Here is a 21,872-nt window from a genome sequence, read left to right on the forward strand (position 1 = left end):
TCTTTCAATCTCCTTCACGAACACCGACGCTTATACGCACACCTTGTGAAATCTGTTGCGAAGATTTCTCCCACACGATGTCCATCCATCGTGTGCCATCTCGTATCCAACTTCGTTATTCGATATCTTTGACCGTCTGGATCTCAACTCCTCCCTGAGTCTAGTCCCGATCCCCAGCGTTAACCGAAGTTGATCTCCAAGAATACTGACTCTAGTCACCTTCTCACATGGTATCTCAACAGCACTAGACCTAATCTGCTCCTCCCTGAGTATAGTTCCGGTCCTCACCATTGACCAAGGCTGACCTCAGGTCACCTGCACACAATCAGACAAAACAACTGTTTCTAAGCACAGATATCACAACCTGACCCACATTAGTCCCACGCATTCACACCAACATTCACACATATTTCAAACAAATTTATTGATTAAATCATTTGTAAAGCCAATTATTCACCACAAATATTAATGGAGATGTATCTATTGAAGCATCGAACAATAATCCTGATGGCTTTAGGGCAAGTACTATAAGGGCAAGTTTTATGTTAGAGGTGACTATCACATCTAATATTGTCCACATCATCAACTAATTTATTAAGGGCAGCTCACATACTAGTCTCAATGCAACATAAATATTTATTTTATTCACTATCATCCAATCAACCTCACTCTTTTCTCCTTCCTCCTTGAAGTTTGTGAAGAGGTTGCCCCTTGCATGATGGGTGGCTCATCCTCTCTCTCCTCCACATCATCATTTAAAATTAGGTGGCATCTAGGTGATTGTGCTTAAATGCCTATAGTACTTGCCCTAAGGTTCTAAGCACAAACTCCAAAGTGCCATGTTTGCTTAAATAATGATGTGGAGGAGAGAAGAGAAGAGAGAGGGGAGGAGCCACCCCTCATGTAAGGGGCAACCTCCATACAAATTTCAAAAAACAAGATAAAATAAAATAAGAGGGCTGATTGGTGGCAAGTATATTGGGACTAGTGTATTAAATGCAATGTATTTACATAAGTTAATTTTAATTTTTTGAATGGATGATGTGGATAAAATTGAAGGTGACCACCACATCTATTATAAAACTTGCCCTTATACTGATCAAGTGATCAGCAGTGATTTACTCCACCTCGAAAAAGAAAATTGATCAGCAGTGAGATATGGAACTCCTCGAGTTTCGAGTAGCAGTAATTCTCATTCTTTGTCATCAAAATGACTAGCAGCGCTGCTATACAACCAGATCATTGTTTTACTAGTACTGCATCTGTGTGATGTCTAGGTTTGTGCTGAACTCTTCGATCACCTTGACCCGATGCTCGTCTCTTCGGTTCAGCTCGCGCGCTTGTTCGCCCGGCGTGCAAACCAGACGTGGTCCAGGGGGCATGCATCTACCAGGCCTTGGTCCGTCTACGGGCCTGTCTAGGAGAAGCCCAGCTTTGCACGTCCAGGCCCATGGACAACACGCACAACCTCATATAAAGGAATAAGTTAATTTGGGTCCCTTAACTTTACACCGAGTTCAATTTCCCTCCCTGAACTGCAATACCAGATGCAACAGGTCCCTCCACATGTCACTGATACAACACGTCGTCTTCTTCCTCTCTCTCACCCTCTTCCCCATCTCTGTCTAGCTCTCTAGCAGAGCGGTGGCCGATGGCTGGTGGGGAGGTGCTAGGCGACGGCCGCAACGTCATCGAGCTTGACCACCGGTGTGCTCGGGAGAGATGAGAAAGAGGATGGGGGCCTCCTACCCCACGCGTGCACGCGGGGAGATTAACTCGCGTGCGGGATCGGCGGTACGGGTAGTACGGGTAGCGTTCTCGCTTTTCTTTTCTTCTCTTTTCTTTTCTTTTTAATTTGGAAAAATAACTGCCCACACATTTTATTCCTTTTATTTAGGACACGACAAATTGGGATAGGTACGGAAATTTAACTGCAACAAACTTTTAAATTGAAGATTTAAAACTTTCAACTTATGTTTGAAAACTTGTAAGTCAAGATTTGAAACTTTCAAAATTTTCAACTCAAATTTGTAAATTCTCAAGTCAAGATTTGAAAACTTTCAACTTGGATTTGAAAACTTTCAACTTGGATTTGAAAATTTTCAACTTGGATTTGAAAACTTTCAATATAGACTTGAAAACTTTATTCAAATCAAGATTTGAAACATTCAAATCAATATTTGAAACTTTCAACTCGGATCTGAAAACTTTCAACTCAAACTTAAAAAAAGTTTAAGTCAATATTTGAAAACTTTTAACTCAAATTTTAAAACTTTTGCCTCAAAATTCAAAATATTCAATTTAAATTCGAAAACTTTCATCTTAAAATTCAAAACATTCAACTTAAATTTTAAAAAAAATCAATTCAAATTCAAAATTCTCAAGTGAAATGGGAGGTAAAGATTTAATTTATAAAATATCTTAAAAAGAATACGCATGTGGAGAAAAAAAAGGAAAGATTTACCCAAAATAACACTCGCCAGAAGCGTCGTAAAAAAAGGAAGCGATGGGGTAAGCGCGAGTGTGTGGGCCGCGTATGAGTATGGGCTAGAAACACGCGCGAGTTAGTCTAATGGCGCATACGCGCTAATTAGCAATTTCGAAGAGGCTTTGTGCATGGGTGCTCACCGAGGGTGTGGCAAAAGTAGTATGACTGAAACCGGCAGCGTCGCTGTGAGGATGGAGACTACCGGCGGCGTCGTGGGCGAAGACGTGGGGAGTTGAGGCCACCAGGATAGGGAGATCGACGGGCTAAGGGCCTCCCCGCCTCCTCCCTCTCCACGCAAGCTCATCGGCCTCCCCGCCCGATGGCTATCGCCCTCCGCCCCTTTCCCCGCCTTCTCCCTCTCCTTGCGCGCTCGCCGGCCTCCCCATCCCGCTCGTCGGCCTCCTCGCCCCGTCCCGCTCGTCAGCTCTCCGTCCCGCTCATCGGCCTCCTCGCCTCCTCCCTCTCCGTGCACGCTCGCCAGCTTCCCAGCCCGATGGCTGCCGCTCCCCGCCCTTCTCCCCGTCAGTAGGCAGCCTCCGCCCTTCTTCCTCTCGGTGCGACCTTGTCGGACGGCGAGGGAGCTCAAGGATTAAAAGATGGACGGGAGGGAGAAGGGAGAAGGACGCGATGGAGATAGAGAGGAGGGTGGGACCCATTGACATGTGGGTCCCACTATTTTTTTCCTTTTGTTTGACCGACATGTGGACCCCGCATTTTTGTTTTAATTTGGTACCTCTAGCTATTAAGTATCTTAAGGTACCAAAAAATTTAATGTAAAATTTAGATACCTCAAGGTACTTTTTTAAGGACTGTAAAATTCCTCATATAAAAACTTTATTTTCTGTAACACCTTGAAAATTCGACCGACAAAAATCTAAACTCTAAAAATACGGATTTTCAAAAACTTTTTAAATTAATTGCATCATGCCGATCTTATTCGCCTATTTTATTTGGATTTGATCTCGAAGTTTATTAATCGTGAGTAAAGAATAGTTAATTAGGAATAAACCTTAAAAAAACAAATTGGTAAAATAAATATAAATTAAAATAAAGATTAGGTGTGGATAGGAATAAATAAAATATTATCGCGACCATATTTGGATCAATTAAATTTAAATACGATGGAATAAGAATTAACCCTAATTAAAAATTCAAATAAATTATATAAAAATAAAATATGAGTAATATTAATCTAGGGTGAATTCATTAGTTGAGATAACACAAATATTGAGTAAAATTCATATATGCAAAAATTAGGAATTGTGGAATCAAATTTATATGGGAAATACACTAAAATCGGGATAAATAGGAAAAGTCACTATTCATTGCCCCCTAGGTGTTCGATCACGTTCCCTAGCCCTAGCCCCTCCTCTGCCGCGTTGCCCTCCGCCTCCCCTATGCCGTCGCCGTCGCCATCACCGCGCATGCCGTCGTCGCCTCGCCGCCCACCCGTCGCCATCGCCGCCTGCCGCCGCGCCGACGTCGCCGAGCCGCCCCGAGCCCGCGCCGACATCGCCACCCCGTGCCGCGCGTGCTGCCGTCCCGTTGCCGCGTCGCCTCGAGCCCCGCGCAGCCGTGCCGTCGCCGCGTCGCCGCCCGTCGCCGTCAAGCCCGCGCCGCGCCGTCGCTGTCGCGCCGTGCCGTCGTGTCGCCGCCCATCGCATCCCGCCCCGAGCCGCGCGCCACCGCTGTCGCCGTCGCCATCGACGTCCCGTCGCCGCGCGCGTCCCATCGCCGCTGCCGCGCCGCGCGCCGTCTCGTCGCCTCGCGCCGCGAGCCCACCGCCTCGCGCCCCGCGCCGCCGTCGTTTCACCCTTCCCCCTCCTTCCCCTCTCTTTCTTCCCCTCTCCCCTATAAAAACCCCGGCCCAATCCCCTCCTCCACCCCACTCCATTCCCTTCTCCTCTCCCTCTTCCCCTTCTCCACGCACCGCCGTCGTCGCGCCGCCGCGCCGCCGTTGTCGTGCCGCCGCGCCGCCGTTGTCGTGCCGCCGCGCCGCCACCTTCGAAGCCGCCGCGCCGTCGCCCCGGAGCCGCCGCGCCGTGCGTCGCCGCCTTGCGCCGCCGTCGCCGTCGTCGCCGCCACCGCCGCCGCCGGTGAGCCGTCTCCCCCCCCTCCACCTCGCGCCCACTGCCGTCGCCGCCCGGGGAAGCAAAGAGCCGAGAGAGAGAGAGATAGAAAGAAGCCGGGAGGGAGGAGAGAAAAAGAAAAGAGAGGAAAGGAGAAAGGAGCCGGGAGAGAAGAAAGAAAAGAAAGGAGAAAGAAAAAGAGAAAAAAGAAAAGAAAAGGAAAGGGAGAAAAAGAAAAAGGAAATAAATAGGAAATTAGAGGGAGATTAGGAAGTTTAGAAAATTTAAAATAATTGGAAATTAATTATAGATTAATTATAGTCGTAGAATTGCAAAATTTAATATAAATTATGGATTATTCTTGGCAATTTCTATAAGAAATCAATTCGCGGTAATAATTTAGATGTGGTTAATAACTAAACAAATAGATGAATTCTTATAGATTATTATAGATTATTTTTGGGTAATCCCTATAAGTAATCGATTCACGGTAGAAATTCGGATTTAACTACTAGGGATTTTACCCGTGTATTATATTTAATCATTTAGTCATAGACTAAATTAAATCGTATAATATTTCTAGGATTCCGTCCGATATTTAGCTCACGATAGAAATTTCTAACCTATTATATGGATATAATGCTCGGTTAGATTAAATTAAAAACTTATGACAACAAAATATTTATACCCGCAAAATAGTTTGAATCGAAATTGGGTTTGCCTTAGTTCGCGAATAATAAAGTTAATATAAAGAAATCGACTTTCGCATTCGACTTTCATTTGGATTTATTTGGATTTTAATTTGAATTCTAACCGAATTCAAATCAATTTTCGCACGTAACTATAGAGCCCGAGGGAGTTGCGGATCCAAGCGAAGGTCAAGACCCGCAAGACATTGAGCAAGGCAAGTCATCACTATTCCTTGAACATGTTGATCCCAATTGCGAAATTATTTTGTTTACAAATAAAATTGCATGCAATGATGAACATCCTACTTGTGATTATGCCATGCCTTGATTATTGTTTGCCCTTATTCCTTCGTAACCATGTTTACGTATGAGTCCCTAGTCAATTATGACAATTGCTTAGAAATGCTATTCTAGAATTATGCATACTCATATTTATCAAATGCTATATGCCTGGGCAATTACCTTTAGGAAGGTAATTGAGATGCGGCATGTGGAGACATGAGCGCCACATTGCCATGATATTGATGACATGATTTGTGAAAGGAAAAATAAAACTAAATAACTATTTTCGACTGGGGCGGACGGAGGATTTGGGTGGTATCTGGAAAAGGCTAGTACCGTCCCCAGTCAATTAAGGACCGAGCCATGAAGTTAAGCATGAAACGACCCCCGTACAACCGTACTTCTCGAATGGGTATAGACCTAGCGGATTAGATAGCCGAGCGGAGGCAGTATCCCTGCATAGATGGTTCACCCCTGAGTGAGGCAGGTGCGCTACGATGGGACAGCCGTTGAGGTAGGGCCGAGAGGCGTGCCCTACATCGGTGTCGCCATTGGTAGGACTGCCATGAGTGTGTGAGAGAGAGAACTTAACTTGAACCCTAATTTAATATGTGTGTGAGACTTCTCTTTCCCGGGAGCGCCAGAACTCCTCTCACTGCTAGAAACATGGACGCCTAGAGTGCAAGAGGATTTAAGTTCATGGAGCGGGTACTGCCAATGCGAGGTTATCGAAAAGCTTTGCCGTGACGCGTCTCATGTGTTGGGACGAGGCTCATGTGTTGGGCAGTTACGGAGTGCGGGTAAAGTGTACATCCACTGCAGTGTGAGTAAACCAAATCTATTCGAATAGCCGTGCTCACGGTTATTGAGCACCGGGACATGTATTACACTTGGCTAGACTCTAAATTCTTTAACTTGTGTGGGATGGGATATTACATGATGATTTTTATGCTGAAGGAGCCACTTCCTGAGAGGCGGGAATGTGGACGTCCTCAGAAAACCATGACGACTCAATGGCGGGAAGCTATCCTTGGGATCACAATGGATGGTGGACAGAACCGTCGTTGTTTAATGTGAACATTGGTATTAAAACTTGATCAGTCTATGCTAGATCTTAGGCTTGTGAAAAGAATTACAAAACTTGCTTTGCGCAAAAGAACCATAGCCATCATTTGAATTCTCCTACCATGTGCATTGTTGTTGTGATGGCTTGCTGAGTACGGTTGGTACTCACCCTTGCAAAAATAAAATTAATCAGAAGTGGGAGATGAAGCTTCGGAGGATCCCTATGCCTACTACCAGGAGGGAGATGAAGACGATGGCGCTCAGTAGGTCTTAGTACGGTCGTTGCCTGTGGCAATGGCATGCCGCCGCCTGAATTCCGCTACCTCATCTATTTCTGCTTTTGGATGTATTCCGGACCGTTCGGTCCGATGATTTAAGACAATGCCTACGGGCTCATGATGTAATAATTAGCACTAGACTCTCGTGTATGTGCTCTTGGTATTTCAGCTATGAACTCGTGTGTACCAGACTACTTGATCCAGGGAAATGGTACTGTTTACACGAATGATTCCTGTTATAAAAACGGGGGTCCACATTTTCTTTCTCTGATAAATTATTAAAATGTAATGAACTTTGAGTATTTCTGGTAAAAAGTAATGATATTCTTAATTCATACAAAATCCAAACTTTGGTCACAATGGGACATGTCGATTGCCATCAATGTGGATATCGAGGAATGGACTATTAATCCGGCAAATTTGAGTAGAAAATAAAATGAGAAAACTAGAGCCTGACAGTACAGGTCCTGAAAAAGGCAAATTTGAACGGCCAGACAAAATATCACTCCATTACATTGATTCAGCTCTCAGCAAATCTCTGATCTCATCCTTAATCGAGGGAAAACGCTGCACCAATTGCACATAGCCCTCAGTTAGCACGGCCTCCTTGAAGTTCTTATCCTGCACGAAGAAGTCAAGACAACTACTCTTCAGCTCAGGGCAACCATGCATCTCGGCGTGGACCAATGTCGCCGCAACCGTGTCCACTGACACTGCCTCCCGTAGCTTCTGCGCACACATCAACTTTAACCTGCTCAAGTCATACCTATCAGCAGCTGCAAGCAATTTCTGGAATAGCTGATCGGTCGCCATTGCTGTCGTATTGAGCTCGCCGCCGAAGTAGAGCTCTGAACGTCACAGGCTCGATGTCGTGCAGAGTGATACACGACATCTTCGCCTCCGCCATGGAGCCAAGGAGCTCCGCCCGGAACACCGGCGAGCGGGCAAGCGAGCACGGCACGGTGAGCGGGGAACGTCTCGCCGTCGACGAGGATGGCACAGTGGTTGGTCGCCTCGTAATCTAGTATGATCTCGAGAGAACCAGAGTCCGGCATGCCAGCATATGGAGCTGCAAACCAGAACGCAATCGCGAGAGGGATTGAGTCGGAGATGTATCTATCTATCGATTCGAACAGTATCCAACTCCTATAATCCTGATTATATACACTGATCAAAGTGATCAGTACAGTGTGATCGAACTCCTCGAGTTTCGAGTAGCAGTAATTCTCCTTGTTTGTCATCAAAATGAGTAGCAGTTTGATTTCCCGCGTTATTGTTACTGCAGCTGTGATCTCTCTGGGTTTGCGCTGAGCTCTTCGATCACCTGAGCCTCGTCTCTTCGGTTCAGCCGCTGCATTAAATCTGGCGCTGCAACGGCCGGCCATACTTCAGTACGCAGATTCAGAGCAAGTATAATAGTAGGCTATAAGCCGGCTAAATGCTGAGGTGGAGGAGAGAAGAGAGGAGAGAGAAGAAAAACGGGCTGTAAACTTATAGCCGGCTTAGACACAAGAACCAAGAAATTCTGTGAGAGAGACAAGTTGGCCATATATTAATTATAAAGAGCTAACTATTATATGGTTATGCTAAGAGATGGCTATAAAGAACCTTATAGCCAACACGTCGACTATATTATTAGCCTTGCTCTCATCTACGAGGCCGCCTAGTCCACCTACGGGCCTGGCTAGGAAAAACCCAGCTTGTACATAAAAATATTCATCTTTACCACTAAAAATATTAAAAGGGTCGTGCCTAAAATTCAAAAGTTACTTATATTTTGAAACTACTTTTTTTTTAGAAAAAAAAGAGGATAAAAGTTGTATCTCATATATATTGATACAACAAAGTTAGTGGTAAAAATACTTAAGACTTTTACAAGGGCAAAACAAACGGGTTAGGACACGTCTCCCGAAGAGATAAACTACCACAAGGGAACTCGCCCCGCTTTCACCCACGTGGCTCCTTCCCAAATTAATCATCATATATGTTTATACACCAACACCAAGGATAATTTAAATCACATCAATCAAGAGACCATGCACATATTCTCTTAAGAGCAGGTACAATAGCAGACTATAAGCCAGCTATAAACATATTTTAAAGAGATAAAGGAAGAGAGAGAGAAGAGCAGCGGGCTACAGATCTGTAGCCAGCTGCAGTACGGACTCCAAGATGAAATGTGTGTATGACAGGTAGGACCGGGTATTAATAGTATAGTAAGCAACTATTATATGAATTGGCTATTATATTGGCTATAGATGGTTTGGAGCTAGTAGTTTGCTGTACTATTAAACTTGCTCTAAAATCCATGCATCGATTAAAACACCATGCCAATTATACCTTAGCATACACACATTATCTCATGCTGCATTAATTGTATTCGGATGAAATGTGTGTCCGTGCGGTTATATGATGATCAATTTGAGAAATTTTGAATTCCATTATATGATGATCAATTTGGGAAGGATGGAGTAGTTGAGAATTGAGATAGCTAAAACAACAGCTAGCTGCCTAGAGTACGATGTTTTATAGAACATGCTGTCAAACTTTTCTGAGTTTTATAAGATACTCCCTCCGTCCTAAAATATAAATATTTTTAGCATAGTATCAAGTCAAATATTTTTAACTTTAACTATTAATAGCAAAAAAAAATAAAAATGATCAATCATGTAAAATTGGTGTTATTAGAGTTATTGTTAACCAAACTATCATAATGCGCAACTCTTTTTATTTAAAATAAAACATCTTAGTTTTATAGATATTATTAGTCAAAGTAGTATCTCGAAGACCCTATCGAAGTAAAAAAAATGCTTATATTTTGGGACAGAAGAAGTAATACAGATACAAGTAACTGGAGTAGTACTATTCATAGACATTGTAACAAGCTTAAACTCAATAGATACCACATCAATTTTCACTCCATTGCATTGTTTTAGCTCCCAACAAACCTTTAATTTCATCAATAACGGATGGAAAATGCTGAACCAACTGAGCATAACCCTCATTCAGCACGGCCACCTTGAAGTTCTCCTCCTGCACAAAGAAGTCGAGGCAACTCGTCTTCAGCTCCGGGCAGCCGTGCATCTCGGCGTAGATCAGCATCGTCGCGACATTTTCCACCGATACTTTCTCCCACAGTTTCTGCGCACACATCAGCTTCAACCTGCTTAGATCATACCTATCCGCGACCGCGACCAAATTCTGGAGCAAATCGGTTGCCATGGAGTCCTTCTCCTCGAGTTCGTCGGTGTAGATGAACCGAAGCATGGCTCTGAACGTCACCGGCTCGACGTCGTGTATGGTTATGCGTGACATCTTGGCTTCCGCCATGGGTCCGAGAAGCTCTGCGCGGAACACCGGCGAGCGAGCGGCGAGCACGGCACGGTGCGCAGGGAACGTCTCGCCGCCGACGACGAAGGAGACGCCGTGGAGTCGGACGTTGGGTGGGCACTGCTGGATCTGGATGATAGCGTGAGCCAGTGGCGGAACTGAGGGGGGCTGGCAGGGGCCATGGCGCCTCCCAATAATTTTTTTTTTAATTACCCCTATATATGGTACCCAGGTCCAACAGGCCACCGTATGGCCCAATTCAATCCGGCTGGCCCATAGCAGCGATTTCAATACAGTGAAGACTCGTGCCGTGAAGTTTAAATGAACATGTAAGTATATTGTCCACTTTTGCAAACTATTCGCTTTTATGTATTGCCAATGCATGAAAAAAAAGGAGAAATTGCCAATCTTTTGAACTGTCAAAAGCCGGCTGGCCCCCCTTTGATTTTCTGTCCAGCTCCGCCACTGGCGTGAGCGGCTACCGAGAAATTTGATAATTTAACATTTTTCCGTCGTCCACTAGCTTTAATCGATACTTTTGAGGCTGGCATGTAAGACCACCGAAATGAATGAAAGTGTGTCAAGATGTCAAATAATCGAAGCTCTTTTTTCAAACTGTTGAATTATCAAATTTCTCGCAGCACGCTACTAGTGGCGAAACCAAGAATCTTCCTAAGCCTAGGGCTCAATTAGTATAATTTATATAATTTTGCCTTTATCTTTTATTTTTTAAAAACAATATAATGCAATATTAATATATATTTAGAGTCAGGAGTACAGTTGCAGCCCTAGCTGCCCTACTCTTGTATCCGCCCTTGGCGGCTACGGTGGTGGTGTGAGCAGCTCGTCAGGCACGCATGATGGCTCAGGGTGGAGGAACAGGTGACACTGTGACCATGGGCAGATGACGTCGGCGAGTGCCTCCCCAACTCTCTCTGACAATGGAGTGGATCTAGCTAGGATGACCACCGCGACGAAGTCTCTCACTTTCGACATCAAGTTGGACTCCTCGGGTGAAAACATAGTTTTGAAAGCCCATAACAACGACAGGGACATCCTATATGTCGAGAATTTCTTGGAGGCATTGTATTGAAGATCCCCCGTTGGTGTGACATGTCAGTGAATTTTTGGAGGCATCGCATTGGAGGTCCCATATTAGTGCGAGATATCCTTGGTGGTGGAATCCCCACAGGATTGTCTACATGGTTTTGGTGGTGACAAAATTTGGTTAAACGATTGATTTACATATCATTTAGTATTTGCGGTTATCTTCCGCTATGGCACAATGTCAATCGCTAGTGGTGATGTGGTGAAATTTAGTTGGTACAAAGATCGATCACTGATTTCGGATATTCTGCTTCTTGGTTTGAGAAAGATAATAACTAACTAGATAAAAGTTTTCTTAGTTTTATATTGTAAGATAGACAAAAAGGTACAGACTACTACGAAATAGATATTTAAACAAGCTTAAAACTCAACAAACACCACATCCAATTAGAACTCCAATTACATCGATTTAGCTCTCAACCAGTTGTCTTATTTCATCAATAACCGAGGGAAAATGCTGCACCAACTGCACATACCCCGCAGTTAGAACAACCTTCTTGAAGTTCTTGTCCGCCACAAAGAAGTCAAGGCACCTCGTCTTCAACTCCGGGCAGCTATGCATCTCGGCGTAGAACAACGTCATCGCGACATTATCCACTGATACCATCTCCCACAACTTCTTCGCGCACATCAGCTTTAACCTACCCAGGTCATACCTATCCGCTGCTGCAAGCAATTTCTGTAATAACTCAGATGTCATTACCATCATGGTGGTGGTAGACGAAGAGCTCTCAATTTCAATGCCATCTTCAGACAACTCGTCGGTGTAGATGAACCGAAGCAGAGCTCTGAATGTTGCCGGCTCGATGTCATGCACTGCGACGCACGACATGGTGGCCTCCGCCATGGGGCCGAGGAGCTCGGCACGAAACACCGGCGAGCGCGCGGCGAGCACGGCACGGTGAGCCGGGAACGTCTCGCCGTCGACGAGGAAGGAGACGTCCGTGCCATCGCCACGGTCCAGCAGGCTGCCGAGATGGGCAGCTATGTCGGATGGTGGCACGGACATGGCGACGTTGTTGTCTCGCAGAACGATGACGACGCACATGATCCTGACCTTGCCATCCACCATGTGCGACGACGACTTAAGATAGCTTAGCTTCGCGAACTGTGGCCATCCCCAGGCGGTATAGCTCTTGGGTGGGTATACCTGCACGTGAGTAATTTTACCATCCTTATAAAAGTATCAGAAGATACCATATTTTCTACTGTTTAAGTGTTAGGAGATACGTATCATATAGTAATTTTACCATCCTTATGAAAATATCGGAAGATACCATATATTTCTACTGTTAAAGTGTTAGGAGATATCATATTTTGTAGTGTTAAATTACTATATTCGAGTACTAGGTACTACATATTTTCTAGAGTTAAATCATATTTTGTAGTGTTAAATTACTATATTCGTACTAGGTACTATATATTTTCTAGTGTTAAAATAGTGTTAAATTACTATATTCGAGTATTAGGTACTACCCCCTCCGTCCCAAAATACGTACAGTTTTATATATTAAGCTGTTTATGTGTGACTAATTTTTTTAAATTTTTCATAAATTTTTCAAAATAAGATCATTGCTGTAATTATTTTGAGAAGGAGGTAGTAAGAGACACCAAAACTTTTAGTTGACTGTAAAATTTCTCACCTGCACGCACCTCGTTGCAACGGAGGAAGACGGCTGGCCACTTTTTCCCATCAAGAAGACGTCGAAGATGGCTTTGATGTTCTTGGATTTGCTGACCAGCTCAAGGAAGATTGAGATGTACTTGCCATTGCTCTCCGCTTCGAGTTCTTTCGTCCCACGCGGGTAGCATCTTATCCTCCACGAGTGACCTCCGGCGGAGAAGACGCCGGAGCGGACGACGTCGCCGATGGCACGGCCGTCGTTGGTCGCTGAGTAATCTAGTTCGAGCTCGACAAAATTGGAGTTGGCCATGCTGGTATATTATAGAACGGCAATGGAGATCTGCGATTTCTCGTTATATGCGTGCTGCTGATCTCGGCAATTTTGATCTCTAGCTTAGATCGATTTTCTTCTTGATCTCCTTTTTCTGCTGTGGAAATATGTAGATCGATCGAACTTCATTCTATGTATATATGCGGATAAATATCTAGATGGATTAATTTAATTTGTAGGTGTTCATCTCTTCGGTTGATTAGCACGTACGTGCATGGGCTAGCTGGGCTGACCTAATTTGCCCAAGTTACAGTTATGGGCTATCCACATGGTCCATCCTCTTCTCTCCATCTCCACGGAGGAAGCAGGCTTATCATGTTTACTTAAGATGTGGTGGTGGTGTGGGCACGTGACGTAATATGTTTTTCTTTTTTCTAAGCTATATAATCTTGTAATTCTTTATTTTTTTTCGAAATCTTGTAATACTTTGTTTTTTTTTCTGGATGGGAACAAAGCTAAAAAGAAAAAAAAAGTATGTGCTGGGGCATGGATTTAGCAAAAAAAAAAACATTACTTCTCCATTCCAAAATATAAACATTTCTAACTATGAATATGAATAATTGACTATCTAGTTTTATAGTTAAAAGTTGTTACATTTTTTGACAGGGTAGTAGTTCCTTTAACCGAACGATTTTATTTTCTGGTTTTTTCATGTGAGATGGGAATTGCTGGCCAGGATGCACCTGACGTGAGGAGAAAATAAGTATGTTCAGTAGTTTTTATTTTGTTAAACCCTTTTATTAAATTTCAAATAATTTGTCCGAATTTTTATTTTCGCATTTGAACCTTTCTTTCTTTTTTTGGCCAAACCATCTTAATTAACGCAGCAAACAACCGTTGCCAAGCCTGCACAAAAATTAAAAAAAAACGTCGCGTAGCCAAAATATTTATTTTTTTTAATCTAGGTTTTAAAGGATTCAGTTATTAAATTTAAATTAATAAAAGGTTCAACTAATAAAAGAATTCATTGATACTCCTACCTAAGATCGATTTGGACCCATTTCAGTTCTTTATATACAAACAAGTGGGGTTTTTTTCACAGTTTTGTAAACAGCTTAATATATAAAACTGATCAGATGCACAGCTCTTAGTTTCCAGTTTTATAGATACAATTGTATTTTGCATTTAATAATGGATCTTTGTCACGCCCCGAACTAGTCCCGAGCGGAACTAGCCCGTGACGCTCCAAATTAACCTGTTAATCGATACCAGTCCCAGGAAACAGTGCTGGTATCACAGGAAGACAGAATATCACAGCAACAGAGGTCTCTTTATTATAGAGTAGAAGTACAGTCATGTTGGGCTACGGACAGATCCCGAGCTCACAACTGCATTACAAAAGGGAAGCGGAAGCCAAGACTTGGACCAAACATCACAGGCGCGACTTGGGAACTAGGCCGAAACCCTAAAACTCGTCGTAGCCGGCTTGCTCCTGGAAGAACTCCTCGTCAGCGGGATCCGCTTCATCTTCTTCAGCAACTGGGGGGGATTATTTATATAGAGCAAGGGTGAGTACGGGAGTACTCAGCAAGCCATGGGAGATAAGTGTTTAATGCAGGCTTCAAGGGAGGGCTGTTGTTTTTGCAATTGATTTTATTTGAACTCTTTCCTGAAACAACTAAGTGAGTGCTTCTCAAACGACACGGATGAGACAGTGCGTCTCGTCCGGTCGGAGTATGTGCAATGTATCAGTCTTTTGAATTGTTCAAGATTGGCACCCGGCCAACAGCTTTCAAACGGCCACCCGGGCCTGGCTGATCCCATCAGCCGCAGATTTTCCAAACATCAAACCCATTTCACAACAGCAAATTTCACAAGGCAGTAGTCAAACAAAACTATGCTAGGAGTCACCTCACATCCGCCCATGACCGTGGGCACGGCTGTTCGAACAGTTTAATAACCTCTGCAGAGGGGGTACACTTTACCCACACGACATTACTAACCCGGATCTTCCAGCCCGTGCAGAACGGCCACGACTAGAGACCTTAAGGCTTTCATGACAAGGCATTTCGAAAGCCGACACAGGTTCACCATATGCCAACGAGAGGGGTCCCAGACCAACACCAGATTAGGTCCCAGACCATACTGTGCCAGGAAGCCCAGGGGTCCTCCCCGACACCACCCCGGCAAATCCACATGTCTCTTGGCATCAAGGCTCCCCCGATTAGCTAGTTACTCAGCCAGGGGTGTTCCATTCCACCCATGTGGTCGTACTTGTCTTATGTTCGGATGAAATTTCAAGGAAACGGTCCTTAAGTTCAAGAGCGGGAAACCGTACACCCGGTACGTTCCCCGGTCCGCGATTTGGAAAATCATTTAGTTCACAAGCACCGACCCAGGTGTCGGGTTTTCCAAGTCTTTTGTAAAACCCCAAGTTTTACCCATCATTGGATATTTTAAATTTGAGGGGAGGTGTTCCGATACCCGTGCCTGAAGGCCCATGCATCGAAGCACAACAGTCGATAAAGGAGGTTTAAGTGTTCAATAAATCAAGGAGGGTAATTGCAGCAATTAGGGTTGGGGGCCGGCAGGCTATCTCGCGAGCCGCAGCCGAATTACTTGTGTAAATCCTATTCATGCAAGATTTGCGGAAAGAAATACTTAGATTTAAATTATAGGTGCAAGATGATCAAAGGTGACTTGCCTTGCTCGAGATCTGGAGCTTGATCCTCGAAATCCTCGCACTACGGGTCTTCGGGCTCCGAAACTACACGCGAAACGGAACAACTCAACAAACGGCGAAAATAAAGCCCTATTATTGACCTCTAAGCGTGCCATTAGATAGATCTCGAGATTTGAGGAATTTTGGAAGCTGAACGGAGTCAAACGGACTTACGGTTGGGAAGATATTGAATTTCTAAGATTATTGGATTTTTGGTCTAAAGGAAAAGGATTTATTTAAATCCTTTTTGAAAAAGAAAGGAAAAGAAAAGAAGGAGGGAGGGAAATTAGACTTCCCTCGGGTGGCTAGGGCGTGGCCCGAGAGAAAGGGGCGGCTCGGCCGACTTTAATGGGCCGGCCGGCCCAAGAGGGCGGCCTAAGGCGCGCGCGCGGGCGGGCGCGGAGAGAGAGAGAGCCGGTGGGCCGGGTCTATCCCGCGTGGTCCCGGGTGGGACCCGCTTGTCAGCGGCTCGGCTCACCGTGAGCGAGGTGCACGCGGGGCGTGCTAGGGTTTGCGGAGGGAGGCGCGGCGCATGCGCGCGGTTCGCGGAGGACGCGGTGCGGCGGGCCCACGCGCAGCCTCACGGCTCGCGGTGGACCGCGCGCACGGGGAGGGAAACGGAGGGAGCGGCTGGCCGGGTCGGTCGGCCTGGTTGCGGCCGAGGTGGCGCCGACGTGGCGCCTACGTGGCAGCCACGCGGAACGGCGGGAGGTAGACGACGACGCCGGCCGGAACGGACGGCGGACGACAGCGGCGAGCGGCGGAGTGAACCATGGCGATACAGGCGAAGGCGAGCACACCGGGATGTTGCACAGGACGAGGGGAGACGAGCCAACGGCTCGGATTCGCCGGGGGATGCTCGACGGCGGCGGATTACGGCGGCGGCAATCGGCGGCGAGGGAAGGGGGAAACGGCTACGAGGTCACGAGGGGCCGATTCCCGGCGGTGAGAGCATCTACGCGGCTACGGGAATCCGTTGCTAGCGTCGGATTAAGAGGAATCGCATCGAGGGAGGCCGGCGACGAGAGGCGCTTCCGAGCTCGGGCGGCGACGGCGGCGAGCACACGGCGAGCGACGGCAGCAGTCGGGGCGGCACCGGCTAGCTACGGGGAGGCTACGCATGCTACTACCGAATTCTAAGGGGGGGGGAATGGATCGAGGAAGGAGAACGGGGGTAGACACTACCGTGCGGGGAAGGGGCGCTGTGACGAGAAACCGACGGCACGGGAGTGATCTCTCCGGCCTCGGGCTGGGGAAGAGGAAGAAGACGGTGCCCAGAGTCTCCTTCCACGTCCTAGCGCGCACCGACTCCTCCGGCACACGCGACGGCGGCGGTCGGTGAGGAGGACGGCAATGGCGTGGGTGAAAAACGGGGAAGATTGGGAGGGGGAAAAGGAAGGGAGGGCGCTTGGGTTTATAGGGCGGCGATGTCGATTTGGGGGAGGGGAACCGACATTGGACGGTCAAGCCAGCGAGCTGGCGCTCCGGCTAGCGGCCAAATCGGCGACAGGGAGGAGGGGAATGACGCCGGCGGAGGAAGAGAAAGAAAGAAAAAGGAAGGGAGAAAGGGAGCTTGCCCCTTGCCACTTTGGGAAAAGGAGGAGGGAGCGGGCGCGACGCGCGGCAGAGGGGGGGCTCAGCCTCCGTCCCTTGGAGGCACGCGTGCGAAGAGAGGCGGGGCCGAGTCGATGACGACGGCGATGACGGCAGGGCGGTTTGGAGTGAAGTGGCGACACCGGCGGCAGACGCGGGGCAGGCGCGGACGGCGGCGGCGACTGGCCGGTCGGCTACCACGGCGCGCGCGCGCGGGTGGCACAGCGATTTGGGCGGCTTCGGCGGGAAAGGCAGCGAGAGCGGGAAGGAGGGCTCGGCGCGGCTCACGGCAGAGCGGGGAGAGAGAGAGACAAAGAGAGAGAGAGAGCCGGGGAGGGAGGGGGAGATGGGCCGAGAGGGATTCTGTCACGCCCGAAATTTCTATCCAAAATTCCAAACGCTTACATGTGCGCGAACCCTCGTCCAGGAATCAGCCGAGGCACATAATAACAAATTGATAATAGAGTACAATTATTACTCTAATTAATAAGCGAATAAAATGTCATTACAGAGGTAGATAGTTCCTCTCAATCAATAAAGATCTAAGCAGCGGAAAATAAGATAAACGGCGCAGACGATTCCACTCCACAGGCAGCTTGACCAGGGCTACACCTAATCCTCCACACCATCAGCATCACTGTAGAACTCCTCCTCTGATGAATGATTGCAAGGTGAGTATATGACATACTCAGCAAGCCACGCAGCAAATATGCAAGTGCACAGGATAACAAAGGATGGCATAATAGGGTTTCATTTGCATAAACAGCATTTAATAAACATTTCAGAATTTAGTAAAACAGTTGAGTAATAATTAAACAATATTAATCCAACGCTATACAACATACCCTGTTGCATAGGCCCAACCATTCTGAACAACCAATCCCGGCTGCACAGTTCTATCTCCAAACCAGGAATATTCCATTCCAAACCAGGAGCTAATCAAATTATTACCAGTCATAGTATCTTTTATTATGATGAGAGGTATGAGACTAATCACGAAAGACATTGTTTGACCCGCCCATAACCGCGGGCACGGCTATTCGAATAGTTTTGCTCTGGCCAGAGGTGTACCACTGTACCCACAAGACACAGCCCCACGACATGTCACCATGCGCCTTGATACCACCACGGTACCTCAGAAAGGAGCTGTGACAGTACCCCTCGCACAACACAATCCACCACAGCGCACCGTTCCTGGATCATAATCACCCCCTTATAAACAAGGCATGGACTCCCCAGCGACCCCCGTGGGCTTATCTCCGCCACTTCTCAGTCTGGTGCCCCGCAATGAACTATGCTATACAAAAGGTAAAGCCGTTGCCCACGCTGGCTTGTGGTTGGCACGGTTAATGTTTCACAACCGAAACTCGTGAACCGGTCCTTAATTGTCATGAGCACGACCATCAAAACCATGTGCTCACAACCCACCATTAACAGGTTTTAGTTGGCAAATTAATTAATTAACCAATCATGATTAACCATCATGAGTTATCATTAAGCCATCATTAAATAATAGGGAGTCATAAGTTATCCCAATAGTGTGCTAATGTTTCTAAGCATGGCTAAGCAATCACATCTAATATCTAGCTGAACCAATATATAAAGCTCAACTAGTCAATTTATAAGAACCCAAGGTATCAAGGAATAAAGTAATCAAGAACAAAAGGGCTATAACAAACAATAGGTTAATTCCACCCAATGACATTCGAAAATAAATGCAATAGTTGAATAGAAACAATAGCTTTAAACAGGATCAACATGTTCAAAGGGTTATTTGGGATCTGTGTGACTTGCCTTGCTGGCCTTGGAACTCTTCAAATTCTTCTCCTGCGAAAACGGACTCTCCGGAAACGTCGGAATCTAAACAGAAAGGAGCAAAACACCAAAACAGCACATAAACAAGCATGAACAGTACATGTGGATATTTTTAACATGTAGATCTCAATTTTAGAAAAATTTAGAGACTTGAACCAACTAAATCCGAGCTAAGATGAATTAGTTATGAATTTTTAAAGATTAAATCGGATTAAAACACTTATATGGATTTTAATTGAATTATGACGCAATAATGAATTATTTTTGAAAAGGAAAAGAGGATTTATTGCGTCAGCGGCTAGGGTTTGCGGTGGACCGGGTGCACGGCGACGGTTCACAAGATTGGACGGCCGAGATCGATCCATCCAAAACGAACGGCCGAGATCGACCGGTCCACGGCCGGACCACGGCGGACGGCATCGATGGCGTCAGCGGTGACGTCATCTCCGGCGGCGACCGAACCGCGCGAGCTCGCCGGCGAACGACGGCGTGGCGGCGCGAACGGAGAGCACCTACGGGTAGCGGACGGCACGGCGAACTCACCGACGACCAAAGCGACGGCGGACGATGACCGGACGACGTCGGCGACGAGGAAGAAGCGGCGGCAACCTTCGGCTTGACGACGGCGACGGAGTTCCGGCGGTCGACAGCGACGACGGAGGGGCGGACGAGGACGGCGACGCGACGGCGACCACGACGGCGGCCTTCCCGAGCGACGGCGACGACTGGAGCGACGGCGGCGCACGGTTGGAGCGGCGGCGACGACGGCGGCGCGAGGACTCACGGCGCTAGGGCTCTACGGACGACGAGAGGCGAAGGCGAGGGTGGCGACGGGTAGCGGAGACACCGGGGATCCTTTTATAGGGGCAAGAACACGGCGGCGAAGGCCCACGGCGGCCGGCGACGAGAAGGAAAGTCTAGGGTTCGGAGGAGAGAGACCGATCCGATTCGAGATCGAATCCTCCGCTTTCCAAACGATTTTAGCCGAAGTTCCAAAAGGGAAAAGGTAGAGGAGATCGAGAAGATCATTTCCCCTCTATTGATTTCACCGGAAACGGAAAGGATCGGCCGGATTTGGAAAGAGACGGCGGCGACGCGGCGCTAGGGTTTCGGGCGGCGGCGGCGCGAGGAAGACGACGACCCTGACAGGCGGGCCCCACCTGTCAGCGAGCGGACGCGCGCGCGAGCGGCGCTGCGGACTGGGCCGACTTGGGCCGAGGAGGAGAGAGAGAAGGTTTTGGGCCGACTTTCGGCCCAAAGCCAAAAGAGACTTTTAAAAACCTTTTTCCATTTAAATTATTCATGAAATGCAATTCCATTTATTAAAAATACTTCCTTAGCTCAAATAAATCCCAGAAAAATCTAGGAATTATAGAATTAAGCAAAGTATTTAATAAAATTTTATCTAGCCCCATTTTATATTGGAATTTATTATTTAAAATTAGATCTTCTCTTCTAGGCTTTTAAAATCAATTCTAATAATTCCAATTAAACAACAATTTATATATTTGAAATTTTTAGGGTGTGACAGATTCGGCCCATCGAACCCTAGGGAGGCGAATTAGACTTTTGGAGAGGGATTTGATTTGGGAAGGATTTGGATTCGAGATTGAACTCGACGATAGATCGGGGATTTGAGATCTGAGATGGCACGGACACTAGACAACAAGCAAAGAAACGGATTTCGCAATTAGGATTTTTTTTAAGAGCTAGTTTTCCCGCTAGGCGCCACGACGAAACGGGCGCTACAATCTTGGAAGTACATGACATTTAGAGGAACCTATGCAGAAATTTTCCCGGCACAACGTTATTCTACTATATCCGTGCGGCACAATCTATTATTATATTATTAAAGGAATAGAAAAAGGAGCCTCCACGTTCGCTCCCATGGCCTAGAAATTCTCACATTAATCGGAGAAAAAGAAAAGGCAGAGTACATATAGAAATATAATTTAGAAGTAGAGTATAGAATCCATATAGAAATACAATTAGAAAATAACTGAAATTCGGAATTAAAAAAAATATTAGAAGTAGAGTACAGAGTCCATATAGAAATACAATTAGGAAATAACTGAAATTCAGAATTAAAAATAAGGAATATTAGAAGTAGAGTATAGAGTCCATATAGAAATACAATTAAGAAAAAAAATAGAAATTCGGAATTAAAAAAATAAGGAATATTAGAAGTAGAGTATAGAGTCCATATAGGAATTTAAAACTAACTAAAATTTGAAATAAAAATAATAAAATTAAAAGTAGAGTTTAGAGTACGTATAAAAATAACTAAAATTCGAAATTAAGAAAAACATGGGAAGAAGAGTTTAAGGTCAATATAGGAATACAAATATAGGAATACAATTTAGAAATAACTGAAATTGGAAATTAAAAATTAAAGAATATTGAAAGAAAAGTTTAGAGTCCACGTAGAAATACAATTAGAAATAATAAAAATTCAGAAATAAAAATAAATAATATTGGAAGAAGAGCATAGAGTTTATATAGAAATACAATTTACAAAAAAAATTCGGAACTAAAAAAA

At 45.8% G+C, this 21,872-nt stretch overlaps 2 protein-coding genes and 1 pseudogene across 2 annotated transcripts; all 3 read right to left on the minus strand.

Annotated features, from left to right (window-relative positions):
* Positions 1–7,381: 7,381 nt before the first annotated feature.
* LOC127783136 (BTB/POZ and MATH domain-containing protein 1-like) lies at positions 7,382–7,926 on the minus strand (annotated as a pseudogene).
* Positions 7,927–9,778: 1,852 nt separating this feature from the next.
* On the minus strand, positions 9,779–11,197 carry LOC127783137 (BTB/POZ and MATH domain-containing protein 3-like). Its single transcript, XM_052310383.1, has 2 exons — positions 11,057–11,197; positions 9,779–10,330 (listed from the first exon to the last, which is right to left on the minus strand). Exons 1-2 carry the CDS (start codon positions 11,195–11,197, stop codon positions 9,779–9,781), a joined length of 693 nt encoding a protein of 230 aa, XP_052166343.1.
* Positions 11,198–11,717: 520 nt separating this feature from the next.
* LOC127783213 (BTB/POZ and MATH domain-containing protein 1-like) lies at positions 11,718–13,242 on the minus strand. Its single transcript, XM_052310447.1, has 2 exons — positions 12,952–13,242; positions 11,718–12,458 (listed from the first exon to the last, which is right to left on the minus strand). The coding sequence occupies exons 1-2, from the start codon at positions 13,240–13,242 to the stop codon at positions 11,718–11,720; spliced, it is 1,032 nt and encodes a 343-aa protein (XP_052166407.1).
* Between the last annotated feature and the right edge of the window lie 8,630 nt (positions 13,243–21,872).

The sequence above is a fragment of the Oryza glaberrima genome, chromosome 8, assembly GCF_000147395.1.
Source record: "Oryza glaberrima chromosome 8, OglaRS2, whole genome shotgun sequence".
NCBI lineage: Eukaryota > Viridiplantae > Streptophyta > Magnoliopsida > Poales > Poaceae > Oryza > Oryza glaberrima.